This window comes from Anser anser, assembly GCF_964211835.1.
Source record: "Anser anser genome assembly, chromosome: 12".
Lineage (NCBI taxonomy): Eukaryota > Metazoa > Chordata > Aves > Anseriformes > Anatidae > Anser > Anser anser.
In genome coordinates this window covers 13,878,268-13,893,061 of record NC_139733.1, presented here as the reverse complement: position 1 = coordinate 13,893,061, position 14,794 = coordinate 13,878,268, and the positions used below count along the sequence as shown (strand labels likewise).

General features: G+C 45.3%; 2 protein-coding genes across 24 annotated transcripts in view; one reads left to right on the top strand and one right to left on the bottom strand.

The window, feature by feature from the left end:
• GRIP2 (glutamate receptor interacting protein 2) overlaps window positions 1-7,604 on the top strand; it is a 266,312-nt gene extending 258,708 nt beyond the window's left edge. For all 13 annotated transcript variants that reach the window (XM_083796150.1, XM_083796146.1, XM_083796148.1 and 10 more), the window contains one exon: window positions 1,538-7,604. In XM_083796150.1, the coding sequence (XP_083652276.1) occupies window positions 1,538-1,735 (198 nt within the window). In that variant the 3' untranslated portion in view covers window positions 1,736-7,604. The remainder of the gene's footprint in view (window positions 1-1,537) is intronic.
• Window positions 6,356-14,794, bottom strand: part of SLC6A6 (solute carrier family 6 member 6) — a 58,003-nt gene continuing 49,564 nt past the window's right edge. For all 11 annotated transcript variants that reach the window (XM_083796178.1, XM_083796181.1, XM_083796176.1 and 8 more), the window contains one exon: window positions 6,356-13,409. In XM_083796178.1, coding sequence (XP_083652304.1) covers window positions 13,269-13,409 — 141 coding nt within the window. In that variant the 3' untranslated portion in view covers window positions 6,356-13,268. The remainder of the gene's footprint in view (window positions 13,410-14,794) is intronic.

Sequence of the window (14,794 nt, the reverse complement as noted above, 5' to 3'; positions counted from 1 at the left end):
GAAAGATGTTTAGTTTTACTAATTTCTAGGCGGGGGTTGTTAGCAGTAGAGTCAGAGCCAATATATTATGTACAGCAGGTAACTGGAGAACTGGCAGGGCTGTGGGGAACCTTGTTTAAGCTTGTTATGGTCTCTAGCCAGTTGGCTGCTATACAATTATTCCTTCTCGGCTTCAAATAAAAGATGGTGCAAGAATGAACAAGAAGCTAATTAGGCTCTAGGCTGCCTTTCTGTTGAATGTTGGATGTGTCGCTCTTTGCGAGTGCCAAGTGCTCCGGGAGTTGTGCCCGAAATCCTAAACAGAGCGGAGTGGAGACTTTTGAGACCCCCCCTTTGATACGCTGTGCCGCATGGCTTCTACCTGTGAGAAGATTTGCCATCGTGTTGACACCTGTGGCAGGGATGCATTGCTGAGGATGCTCCACAGTGCTGCTGGTTTTGGGCATGATGATGTGTCTGCAAGCAAGCTCCAGCTCTGAAGGCCAGCAAAACACCTAGTTCCCTGCTAAGGACCCTCTGCCTCAGCCAGAAGGATTAGCCAGAGCATGGCATTGCACTAACTTCATTTTTGCTCTGGAGCCGCCTGGCCAGCATGGAGCAAAGGCAGAGCAAACTCATGGCTTCTCTCTCCTTGTCCGTGCACAGTCTGGAAACTGTTGCTAGTCACTTACTTCTCTGTAAGGAGCGGTGTTGGATTCAGCTGTGTGGATGCCAGATAGGGCAGGGGACACTGCTGCCATCACAGAGCCCAGCTCCGTGGGCACGCATTAATCCTGGGAAAGGGTTTTGGATGCAAAGGTTGCATGGCCTCATCCAGCCCTTATCCAGAGAAGGAAGCAATGCCTGGCCTCAGGGGTTATGTTCACTCCAAAGGTGGGTGGGAAATTCCTTTCTCCCTTCCCTGCCTCCCCTCCCCATGCCATTTGCCAGCCCCCTCCATCCTGGGGCTGTCGTGGCACCAAGCCCAGGCGCTCCAGTAGCTGTAGGCGGGAGAACTGGGGTGGCTCTTGCAGGTGACCCAGCCTAGAAATGTGCTTGAAGATCTGCAAGAGACAAAAGGAACAGTGCTGGTTGAAAACGGTTGACTGAAGCCTCAGAGTCTGTGTTGTGTTTGTTTTCTAGGCACTGAATACCCCACATCACAGATTTAAAGCCAGTAAAAGCCATGATGGCAAAAAAAAATCATGGAAAATCACCACCTTTCTCTCACAGACTTGAATTGGAGAATTGATTTTGAGCCCTGTAGAGTTTAATAGTCACAATACAGTCCTAGACTCCAGGGCTCAGGATTTATGCCTGATCCAGACTTTTTTTCCCTTCCTCTACCAGATACTGAGTGTTTTCTCAGCTAAGCAAGGACGTGCCCAGCTTGATGGGAGGCCTGTGCTCAGCTCTGCTGTGACCCCTCACTCAGAGTCCCCCCGGGCGTTGTGTGGTTCACAGGTGTGGGTTTAACACCAGCCTTGCGTTTTCTGACTAACAAACGTGGTGTTTCTGTTGTTCCTCCCCATGGCACATCCTAAATCCATCCCGGCAGGTAAACCGCATCCGAACGAGAGACTTTGACTGCTGTCTGGCCGTCCCCCTGATCTCAGAGGCTGGAGACAAGCTGGACCTGGTGATCAGCCGAAACCCCTTGGCGCTGGCTGCCAACGCTCCCCTGGAGGGGAACGGAGAGCTGCCAGCACAGGCAGCCCGTGGCGCCGAGCTCAAGGCGAGCGTCCAGACACTCTGAGCGGCCGGCGCCGGGGGCCTCTGCCAAGCCGTTGTGGTATTTGGGGTGTTTTTCCTGTTTTTTTGCACTGGTATTTGTAAACGCTGTGTGTACCATAACCTGCAAGTGGGGAGGTGGGTCTTCGGTGAGCTGTCGCCTGTAGACCGCCAAAAATTGCTGGGAAGGCTGGATCTGGACGTGCATCTCGGGCCGTGGGCGGCGCATGCGATGGGACAAGCTGCTGGTGGGAGGAAGGAACATCCCTCGCCGTCCCCCGCGGCCAGGCATCCCCTGTGCCCAGGCTGTCGCCCTGAAGGCCTTGGCCATCCTACAAACATACATGGTGCTATTATTTTTCTTGTTTGTTCTGTTAATCGCGTACAGCAAGACTGAAACGCCTTTCCTTTTCTGTTGTACCCAGCTCCACCCTTTAAACACTCCTGATAAATCGATTTCCGCAGCCCCTTTCACTCCTGGTGCAGGGCTGTGGAGGGCCCTGTTTAAAAGGGATTTCAAAATGCGCTTGATGGTGGCTAGGTATGGTTCTTGTTCAAAAATCAGGATCTGCAGCTGCCTCCTGCCAGCCCCTTCCACCCTCTCCCACCAGGGCTGGCTCACCCCACCACCCGCTGCCCTGCGATGAGGCAACTCCTCTCACCATCGCTTCCCATGAGCAATGCAGTTACCTGTGCTGCAGTAGTTATACAGAGCGCAGTGCTGTGCCCAAGGCTGGAGGCCCTGAATACCTACCCACAGCCCTGGCCACCTTGTTCAGATGGGTGTTACAGAGATCTGTCGCTTGCAAACTGTGCCGCCAAGTAAATAGCAGAAAAGCAATCATCCCAGGGCTGCCCCCCGATGTTTTGAATTAATAAAACCTTGTTGTCTTCTGCCAGGCAGTGGCATGAGAAGCTCTTTGTTAGATGGAGATTGTGCATCCGTGTCCCCACCTGCGCTGGCAGTGTGTGTGCCCATGTGGGTTCGGCTGCTTGCCCTTGGTCTGCCCCCTTTGCCTGTCGCTGGCTTCTCCGTGGCTTCACAAGCATGGTGCCCCCTGGGTTGTCCCTCCCTCCTGAGTGCCCCCAGCCCATGGGGAGGAGACAGCTGAGATATTTGCATTGGCTTCCTCATCTGCCTGCCAGGACGGAGTCAAAATGTGGCCGTGGGCTCTTCTTCCTCCTCTCCCAGCCCCACGAGTTCCTCCTGTGGCAGACGCTCTGTGTTTCATGTACTAGCACTTTATGACGATGTTAATGTCCCGGCACGGGTGTGATCCTGGCATTGCACTCCCTGGGAAGGCTCAGGCATGGCAGAGATGAGGAGCTCGCGTGGTTGGGGACCCACAGCCCCAGTGACCACTGCCCCCTTCCCTGCTCGCACTTTTTGTTCCTTCATCACCACCTTCATGCTGGTGCTGTGTTCGGGGCGCTGTAGGGGTGTACGCAGCATGTTTCTTGTTTTGCTGAGCCAGGACTCACCCCCCGCATCCATCCCCACTCCGTCCCTCCGCAATAGCCCGACGTATTGGGGTGTTTCTTTGAGATGTGTCCAGCCCCATCCAGCTACTTGTTGTTGTAGCCATTTTCTCTTCAAGTATGCAATATCCCATACCATTGCTGCCACAACTAGATAATGTGCCATAATTGATACTGTGGAGCATTGACAGTGCAGCCGAAAGTGTTTTTATATGCAATATTCTGAACAGTGGAAGCTCGCTGGGGCTTCTCATAGGTTTTTAATGAAGACTTTTATTAAAGGCTTTAAAAAAGGAAGAAAAACTTGGTCCTTGTATCCCTTCCTATGCATTTTGAATGATATGAAGATGAAATGCATTACTTAAATGTGTATTTTTATCCATATATTAGAGTGTATTCCTTGTAAAGTATTTTTATATGCTAATTTTCTTATGTATCTATGAAAGCACAATATTTAAAAGTACAGCATTTCAAAGAATATTTTAGTCCTGTTTTGGACCTATTTGTAAATCTCTGTATTTAAATGGGATTGCAATGACTTTGACTTTTTTTTTTTTTTTAATTAAATAAAAGCAAATGAAATGCATTAGTTTTGGTTCTTGTCTCTTTCTGCTAGAGGACAGAAGCGGGGCAATACTCTGCTTCCAGCCCTGTTTTAACTTGCCAAAGACCCTATGTTAGGAGACACCTGGTAGGGCAAGGGGTGGGCACTGCCTGTAGGGCTCCTCCTGTGGGCTTGGGGTTGCCACTCATCACCATCCAGCAGCAGGGCTTGGGGCCAGTCGCTTCATTCCCTGTGGACATAGGGACAATTTTCTGTTTGTCTCTGCATTCAGAGCTGGAGATGTCCACGCGCGTGGTTATAATATGACTGCAGCTTCACTTGGCCGCACTGGAAACCTCCTTGGGCTAAACCTTGGCTGCGTCAGGACAAGATACTGGTGCAGCAATGCACATGGTGGCCGTGGCAGCATTTGCAAGGCTATGGCAACCTGTGGGGATGGGTTAAGAAATCACTGGAGGCTGCTGTGCTGTGCTGGCAGGGTGGCCTAATGGGCGCTTGGCTCCTGCAAGCTCAGCGGGGTGCCTTGGGGCGCTGCATTGTGGTAGCCAAATTATCCCACCTCTGGAACCTGTTGTCCTAAGAGAAGACTGCCACAAAGGCAGAATATGATTGCTTGTGTTCTTACAGTAAGGATTTCTTCCCTTTGTTCTTATAAAGGGATTAAGGACACTCTACATGTCCAGCGCTGTCTCTTCAGGATCCGGTGTTCCCCAGATAAAGCCATCAGGAACTGCTGCTCACTGGCAAGGAAAGGGTGCACTGGGTTTTGCAACCTTTCATCGCCAAGTGGGTAGTGCAGGAATTTTTGGAGGTCGAGCATGGAAACGCTCCTGGTTAGAGCTGGGGAATCATTGCCACGTAAACAAGCCTTATCGGTCATCTCTGGCTGCCCTCCTGGGGCGCGGGCTGCCGAGCAAGGCCCTTCACATGTTTGGCACCGGGGCCTTGCCAAAGCCGCTCGGTGCCAAGCCAGGCGCCAGGGCGATGTTGGGTTGAACGAGCGCCTGTGCAACGTGACCTGTGGGGCTGCGGCGCCCGGCCACCGCCTCCAGCAGGTAAAAGGTCAGCGCGGTGCTGCCCACCTGGTATGTGCTGCCGGCCGCCATCACCCACGGCCTGCAGGCCTCGGACGAGGGAACTGGCACAGGCCTGGGCAGGTCACAGCTGCCCATGGCGGGTACACAAAGCCCTTCAGCAGTTGTGTGCGATGCTGCATGGCTTTTTTGTTTTTATTTTATTTTATATTTTATATCTGAGACACGCTGAAGTTGCTGTCTGTGCTGGTATCAGGCTGCTCGGCCCAGGCATTGCAGGTTTTGCCGATGGGAGGAGAAGGCCCAGGCCAAGCCCTCAGATCTCACCCAGCCAAAAAAAAAACCAAACCAAGCCAAAACCTAAGACAAATAAACAGTCCCCCTCAAAACAACCAAAAAAGTCTTCTGCTTCAAAATGCACCAGGGAAACCTGGTTGGGGGGGGTCTGTTGGCCAGGGTCCAGCCCTCAGCCCATGGCGAGCGCATGGCACTGCCCCGTGAGGGGCATGGGGTGGCCGCAGCCTCAGTGGAGCAGTGGTTAGGGCTTGGTGCACAAATGCTGAGCAGTTTTGCTTTTCAAAAATAGTACCCATCTAAGTGATTTGGTTTTTCTTTCTTTTCCTTACCATGACTTAGGGAAAGGCCTGTCTGGTTTAACTTTCAGCTGCTTGACTGAACAAGCTGTCAGAGCCCTTTAAATGACAAGTCCCATACACCAGGAAAATAAATAAATAAATGCGTTTTTTTTTTTTTTTTTTTTTTTTAATTGCTTCCCATTGGCCTTTTCTGCTGCTTTTGAACCCCTGACTATCTTGCAGCGGTGCCATGACACATGCCCAGCAGGCCATTCCCCGGGACGGGCTCAGGTAAGGCTGCTCAGCCCACGGCCTGAAGGCTGGCGCTCCCCAGCAGCAGCAGTAGAGCTGCAGTCATCTCCTTGTGCCCTGGTGGCTGCAGGGGTAGTTTGTGGCCAGCAAAATAAAGGAAGAAAACTGGAGGAAATAAAAATAAAAAAACAAAAAAGCTAACAAGCACTGTTTCCCTACCTTCTCACTGCTTTGTGAGAACCATCACACACCCTGTGGGCACATTGGGCTGGGGAAACAAAAATGCCGGTGAAGACGTAAGGCGATGGAGTGGGCAAGAGTGAAACAAAGTGGTTTGGGGATAGCACTGACCCTTTGACGTGGTCAGCCAAATACATGGTGGCGTGACAAAAGTAACGTTGAATAAACAGCCAGCCTCTATGGGGCTGGGTTTAGCTAGTCAAATGTGCAAGTTTGAACCTAGACTAAAGTACGCCTATGGGGAACAAGTAGAAAATGGGCCATGAAGTCAGCTTAGAAAGCTGGTCCAAGGGTGGGTGCGTGCACGTATGTGTGTATAGATAGCTACATATATATATATATATACACACACTCATAACTATGTACATAAAACACACCCACATATTTTTTTTCTCCTCGTAGCTATATGTGTAATATTAATGACAAAAACAAACAAAAAAAAACCCAACAGGTTTAAAGGACAAGCTGAGATAATTATTGAAAACATCTGAGAGTGTGGCTGGTTTATAAAGGAAAGTTTTATTTTCTGTTATAAGGTGATTACAAACTCATCTAAAAAAGCAAAGATGACTTAAAAATATCCATATACATTTCATTTATCTAAAAAGCAAAACAGAAACTGCAAAATACAAACATTTACCATATACACAAAGGATAGGGTTTTTTAGGATTTAATTACACTCCAGGATATTTTTCTAATACAAATATTCCGTCTTGAAACACAAAAAAATGTTTTAAAATGTTTTAAAAATATTTTTCATTTTTTTAAAAAAAGTTCAGATGACATTTTTTGAGGAGGACAACATCAAAGTCTCCTCCTCACTTTATGTGCTACTCATCACGTTACTGTAGTCACAGTTGCTAGGAATTTAAATAATAAAAAAACCACCACTGTTTTTAGCCAAATACATCAAACAAGATGGACCACCTCTCACAATGTGAAGTCCCTGGCAACGTATCAGGTAACAATCACAACATTACACTGGAGAAAAACAACATCCTATTGAACAACGAGCACTTCGGAACAGTACTGGGATGCTGCAATGCTGAGAGACCGTCGCTGGCTTCCAGGACAGGAGCAGATGACAAACTAACTCAATGTGCCCCCTCAGGTGTTTTATTTAGCCTCTCAACATGATTTTGCCACTGTTCTCTTTTTTTTTTTTTTAAATAATTTTTATAATTTTTCCTTTAAATATTGAAAAAAGAAATAAAACCTTTTTAACATCTCAACTGCAGAAGCAGATGCAGGAGGTTTAGAACCAATATGTATCATGCTAACACGTACTATGCTACAGGCCCGAAGCCTTCCCCTGTATATGCACGCACACAGAAGCACACATGCACAGCTCCTTAGCATAATCAAGTTTCACCCTTTTTTTTTTTTAATATGTATTTTTCCCCCTCTTTTTCTTCTGATTTCTCAGCTCAGGCCACCGAGAGCTCCTTAGCATACGGCTGCCAATGTTTTCCCTGTGCTGCACATGGGAAAGCAAGCGGCACCATGCCACTGTGCAGCACAGAGCTGACATACAGGGAGGAAGCCTCCAGAAACTCGCCCCTTTTTTACACTGTTTTTAATTTGCTTTGCTCCTAAAGCCCAGAACTGTGTAAAGTGTGTAGCAATTACATCCTGACAGTTTTACAGTTTATTTCAAATTAGGGCAAAGCCGCAATACAAAAAAGGACGTGTCTGGGCTGTCATTCAATAGCCCAGCAATACCAGCAGGGTCAGGCTCTTTTCCAGTTGCAAATCCTGCAATCAAACTTTTCTACCTTTGTTGGGAATGGGGGAATGATTTGTTTTCTGAATGTTTTCAACCTGCAAAATTCTTCCCTCTCTCCCTCTCTCTCTTTTTTTTTTTTTTTCCTCAAATCATGGCTGAAGGTTTTTCAGCTCTTACTTTTTAGGATGTGGGTAAACTGAAATCAACGGTTCACACTGATACTTGGAAAAAGTACACAAAAATGACTTTTTCTGCTTATTTTTTGAATAGAAACAAACATTCAGATTATTATTATTATTTTTTAAAGCAGAGAATCATTGTACAAAACATGAACATTTTTTGGGGGGAGTGGGGTAGCAGAAAAGAGCCCTGCAGGGTTTGAACTGGCAGTTTTCCAGATGGGGCTAGTGCTGCCTATGCTGGAAGTCTTTCTTGAGAAAATTTTCCAGTAAGCTCAAATTAACTGTTGATACCAGCAGAAATATTTTTTTTTTTTGTGACCAAAGTATGGAGTTTGGGGGCAGAGGGGCTTCTTTTGCACTAGGTTATTGGTTTCTTAGGTGTCATGGGTCACAATCAACTGAATACTTTCTTTCTTAAGCTTATCTTTGATTACAAGAAATAAAAGGAGCTACTAGGGGCTGACAGTTCCTGACCTTTGCTCATGCAAATATACAAATACACAACTATATGTTAATTCTAACCACAAAGCTTTGGATGAGGATTTTGGAGGAAACAAGTCCAAGGCAGCTGCCTGAGGCCACAGCACACCAGACCTCCTACAGAAGGAGCCATGAGGTGCTCACAAGGAGCCAGAAAAGATTTTGAGCCCAGACCTCAAGGCTTCCTCAGAGGGTCCATGGTGCAGGATTTTGTACCCCAATTCAGTGGAGTCCATCTGGGTGCCCTGGCAGGTCGGCTCTTTGTTGGAAAGTGGTGCCTAAACCTTCTCAGTGCTTAGCCACAACAGCTCTGAAAGACTTACACGCGTAGTTTGCAGCCTAGGAATGAAAGCCATGTCCCCACTTGTGTGCGTGCTTATAAGGATGGAAGATTTCATCTACTACTCTGCGTAAGCACAGATTTATTTTTCTTTTTACTGAAAGTGAGCAACTTGCATTGAATCATCTGGAAATGATGTCAGGGTCATCTTTCTTCCAAGTATACTCGAGCTGCTTAGCTAACTTGTCCACTCCATTCAACACACAGCTTATTTAACATTTTATATACACTATGCCTCCACACGCGATCCTGCAGTGACCACAAGAAGTGGAAGCTAATAAACAGGTATTCAAAACATTCAAATTGTTCTCCCACTCAATGGAGTTCTGCCATTGATGTGAAGTGGGAGCGTTGAACCCAAGTGTGACAAGCACAACCTCACCAAAACTGAGTCTCCTTAGCGAATGAAAGCAGCCTGGAAGGAGACTTGTAAAAGGCCTATTGAATGGAAATGTCCAGGTGTCTTCAGATCTACTTGAACTGTTCTAACGCCGAGGCAGGGAAGAGGAACCAGGACTATCTGCAGTTGAGAAGGCAGGATGTGCAGCAGAGTAAAAATAGCTGCAGAAGTTGCTATCCTGACAGTGGCACAAAAGGTTCTGCTGATGTGTGGGTTTTTTTGTGTGCGTTACAGCAACCATAAGGCTGCACCTTCTTTTTCTCTTTCCTCCTCTTCCCAGGAAGTGCAGTGAAAATCAGTCCTGCTGCTCCGGGACCTATTTCAGCAGACCATTCCTAACTCCCTCCACTCCCGAGCTACGCTGCTGCTGAAGGCTGAACACCAGCATTGTTTTAGATGGTAAATACAGCTGCGACGCTTTGATATTTTCTTTTACAACACAAGAACAAATCCATTGTGGACCTACTATCTCACACTTTAAAGAGGGCTTTGCTAAGTGTGTGGATCTGTTTGGACCAGATGAAAAGGAAAGCTACAGATGAAAAGGAAAATGAGAACAATAACAACAACAACCATAAAAACCAGTTCTATTTATGAAATCATACTGTTTAAATACTGAAATACAGACTACTGGTAAAGTCCCTTACAATAGATGCCCATTCAGTGAGATCATAACTAGTCACAGGTGACCTGACAAAGTTTGGAAAACTGAGAAAGATATGAAACACGTCAGAGAATCTTGTGGGGTTAATTCTCCCCTTTGCCTTTTGAACTTCTCTTGATTTCAGCTCAGCTGGAAATAAATAGTGCTGAAAATCTGCTGTTTCCAATCCCAGAAGAACCAACCAATACAAAGGTGCATGAAATAGGAAAAGGTGTGCTTTTGTTTTGTTTTTCTGTGATCTTAAACGCAGCTATCTGGTCCTGAAGATCTCATGCCAAAAACTGCCCTAACTTTTCCCTGGATCCAAACCAGTTCATCTCTGACTAGTCATGATATTTTAATACAGAGTTCCTCATTTACATAAAACAGGTAAAGTAAGTCACAAGTGTTTAACAAGTAAATTAGGAAAAAGAAATCAGTTGTATTTGCAATCATAAATAGGTAGGAAACACAGACTTTCTTAAAAATTGTTTTTTAATAATTTTGGCAGAAGATCATGTTGAAATGCAAATTTATCAAGAAGAAAAGTTCAGAAATCTGATAAAAATGTTAGGAAAAAACACTTTAAAATGCAAATGTGCTCATTGGAACTCAAACCCCAGATAAAACAAAAATAATTCTTTTTGTAGGGGAAATAAAAGGGGTGAAGGGAACTATTTTCCAGAAATATTTCTTGGCTCTTTGTGAGCCCCAGCCCTCCCTTGCAGTCATGCTGAAGAGCACAGCAGGGCCAGAGAAGTTTACATCAAGAACGCTTCGAAGAGGTTGTTGCGTACGTGCAAGACATTTTTCACTTGGTACATGGAAGCGACTGATTTGAATGGCACAGTTTATATCGAAATGGGGCTGGGTTCTGGTTCTCTGGTAGTTGTACTTTTAAAGGTGTAGTATTAGCCCTCTGGTTTTTAATGCAAAGATGCTCTCCACAAGGCGGGAGATGGCTAAACACCCACATTTCACCACACACATTTCTGATGTAGCCAAACCATTTTTTTCCCCTAACTAAAGCTTGTCTCAGCTCTATGTTATGAAACCGATGTGCAAACAAATCTCAAATACAGTCGTATGACAACATATCAAGAAAATAATATATAAATTAAGCATCAGTGTTTCATCTGCACTCACAGCAACCATTAATTTAGACCCCCCCCCCCCCAAACTGCTGCTCCCATCTTAACCCAGGCAAGAATGCCTGTTTGTTGCAGACACTAACTGTAACGCAAAAATAAGGGTCCCAGTTGAAACCCAGTAAAAGAGTTATCTTTGATTCCATCTCCTTGCCTGTGATTGTTAAAGGCTTAAAAAAAAATCAGCTGTATGCAAATTTACTTTTTGCATGTTTGATGGCAAATTCCAGCCAGAATCTCCCTGGCTCATAGAATTCCTCCAGGGATATTCTCAGGGCCTTAGGTTGGCAATTGCCACTGGTCCAGCAGGTGAAATTAGATGTCTGCCATCTCCAGCTGTGGAAAAGGTTCATTTACAACTCTCATAATACAGCAACCAGAAAAAGAAAACAAAAACCATGACATGGCTGGTTTTGTTGCTGCAACTCAGCCATGTGATGTAAAAATATATACAAATTCAAACTAGAAAGATTTTTTTATATATATTTTTTTGCTTTTGGTCCATCTCTTAATTTTCAATCACTGTTTTTATAGTAATGCCAACGAGTTAATCAACAAGTGTTTGTGCTGCTGTGGCCAGTTAGTCCATGGGACATGAAAAAATTAAAAAAAACTACTGTGTAGGAATGTTAAGAACTGGATACGCTCCTGTTCAAATGCCAAAATCTGCCCTGACAGACTAAGCTGACAGCCAAAAAAGCATATACAAGCTCTGCTTTCATCAAGCATTTCCTCTAGATACCTTCGGATAGCTTAATTGTGGCATCATAATAAGAAAATAACTTTTGCCAGAGAACCTGTTCCCAGCACAACCTGCTCAAGTTTAAAAAAGAACAAAAAAAACCTTCATCCACATTTTGGACAAAATGCTCCAGTCTTCATGGAGCAATTCCCCGTGGAAGCATCCACCTGGCCCACATGAAGCTGTACCCAGCAACCCTGCTGCACCCCCATTCCCACGCTCCTCGTAGTGGTTTCTCTTTAGTCCCTACTCTAACCTGGAATGGTACGCAGTTCCTTCAGACCAAATAAATACAAAACATTTCAGTATTATATGTTTCCTTTGCTTTAACTAAATATCCCATAAGCAGATTATTCAGCAGACAGATTCATAGGCCTCATAAATGTTTGCAACCCTTATGGTCTAACCTAATGATGGGCAAGGAGACTGGGTAACCTAGGTCCACTGCTGCTTTTTAGTAACGTGGGACAAGGGACTCAGTCCTTTTGTCTGTTCACCCACCAGTAACCAACTCCCCAAAATAAATAAATAAAGTGAATTCTGGTTACCGAACTTGGCAAAGCATTTTTGAGATATGTGGATGAAAAGCACCTGTTTGCTGAGCAATATTATTATCTTCATTACTATTATTATTAACAACGTGTCTGTTATAAATACTGCTTACACCAGGTGTAGGTGAGCGGTTTTGTTCCTTGTGTTGGGGATGACCTGGTTTGCGTCCACCTTTGGACAGTCAGAGTCCACAAGGGATTTTTTTATTTTATTTTTCTGCCCCAAACCAAAGTCCAATAGTTAACACGCAAACAAATGAGCAAGCAAACGTCTGAAGCACCAAAACCACAGGTGCTGCTTTTCTCTGCTCAGTGCCTCGGCACTCGCTCATGCTGCTCAGGGGCAGGCTGCAGAATTCAAGTTTACACCAGCGAAACCTCAGCTAAAATCTGCTTTGTTGGAAAAAAAAAAAAAGGAGCAAGTATTCAACCTGCTCGCTCATGCACAAACAGCAGGCATTTCACCTAAGTTAAAAAAAAATACACTAAAAAGAAGTGAACCATGACAAGTCCTGCAAACACCTTCCTGAAATCCTCCTCTTGCTTGTGTGACAGGGTCCCAGCACCGTGCTTGGAGGAAGGGCTGCAAGGCTTTTCACACCCAGCTTCTCTGCCTCCCTCTCAAACTCTCTGCCCCAGCTGCCCGGCTGTATCTTTGTTCAGGGACTGTGCTAAACATAACTGTACCCTTTCCCTCATGTGACCCTGAAGCCTGTCGTTTACCACAATTGAACCAGAGGGTGGAAATACTACACCTTTGAAAATTCTCTTGAAACAGTGTCTTTTTTTTTTTTCTCTCAACAGAGCGCCTTTTGTGTGTTCTGTAGGTTACCCTGCTCCCAACCATACCAGCACCTAAAATTGCTTTCTGAGACTTGAATATATTGCTGGCAAGACAATCAATTCAAGTGGTAAGATGTATAATATTTAGAGATAAAGATATATATATTTAAAAAAAACAATAATAGTAAATTCCTGTAATATGTCTAGTCTGATATGAAAGCTCTCCCTCTACAGAGAGACATCTGCTGTGATTACCTTACAAAATATTAAAAAAAAAACACACACAAAAAATAACTTTCTCTGTGAGAAATAAAAATAAATCCTAGTGCAAATATAAAGCTCTGTAAACCTGGTCCTATGAGAATCTATGGTTAGTAAACGGCAGTTAAAGCAGGTTTATCCTCTCACAGAGAGAGCTCACATCATGGTTTCCACAATGATATGAGTTGGCTTGATCAATCCGCCATTCGAAGTTCCATTGGGGCAGAAGGGGGTGCCACTCTCTGTTTCTTTGGACCACCGATTCACTTCCTTGGGGGCAGCCACTGCTTTTATCCTCTGAAAGAAAGGGAAAAAAGCAAAGGTTGAAAGACCGAGCACTCCCCAGAGCCTCCTGTGCAGAACGGAGGACGTGGCAATTGAAGAACGGGGCTGGTGGCTGCCGGAGATGTGCAGGTGCCACGTGGCTCTGCAAGGGCGAGGGGAACAGGGCTGTGCAGCACAACGTTTGAGTTTTGGCATGTCAGACAGCGGGCATTCACAGCGTTATCTAGCACTTAGGGCTTTCAGTGCTGCAGCTGCTGCTCAGGTTTTGTCTGTTCTCCTTCCTCATTTAGAAACAACTCTGCCTTTTAGGCCAGCCGCTCATTGCCAAGTGGCAACTTCGTTCCTACATCTCAGTTCACAAAGAAAGAACTAAATGGCATCTGACCAGTGTTTACTCTCTTCCCTTTCCTAACATGGTCTTTTAGAAGTGTTTTGGCTACTTTTAGACTTGTCTCTCAACAGATGGTGACAATGTAGGCAGGAAAATAAACGCTCATGAAAATGCTCTGGCCACATCTGAAAAAGACCATTAGCACTTGGAGGAAAACAAATTCAAGTGTTTGTGCCCTGGGAAATGTTCTTTTCTTACTCTATTCTCTCTTTTTTTCTAACCCAAAGTGTCCCACTTTCTCCTCAAAGAATACCCGGGGCAGCATTTAAGACCGTCTCATTAGGCAAAAACAAAACTAATCTGAAACCTTAGAAGAGAAGTGCTAAGTTTCATGCTTGCACAGTCTCTAAAAACTTTCCATTGGAAGAAGAACAAACCAGGAGAACCAGTGCTGAAATATGAAAGGAAGATTGGCTGTAAAGTTGAACCCAAGAAAATCTGCACTGACTAGTCTGAATCTGAACCCAAGTTTTCCAAAGCTCAGGAAAATCTAGATTCAGTGTTTCACTTTGACTCATTAGGAATTAAAAAAAAAGAGAAAAAAAAAGTTAGAATGTGAAGCACACTGTCAGGAGAGTTTGACTTTAATTCAGTGCCCCAAAGCAAAGGCCATGCCTGAGAGCCACACAATCCACAGGTGGATCCAAATTTCCCTAAAATTCAGTGAGCTCCTAGGCATCTGGGTTGGATCCAAGTCTCTCTCTGTTTTCTCAGTGATTGTGGGGATGGTGCTTCCTTTTCCCCGTGGGCTGGAGAAGAGAGACCTGGCACTTGGAAGCACCTCAGACTGAGTGCTTGTCTGCACATGGAGGCAACAATTCACCAAGCTGGAAGCTGCAGAAGTGTGAGGCAAGTAAAATCACCTGGTGTTTGTCTGAGGCCAGAAGGCTGCGTTTGCTCTGTTCCTACCATTTGCCAAAGGGACAGGTGATCTTTAACAGTCTTATTTGCATTCACTGCAGGGGAGGCATCCACTTTGCCCTACCTGAACGAGGTGGCAGTTTTC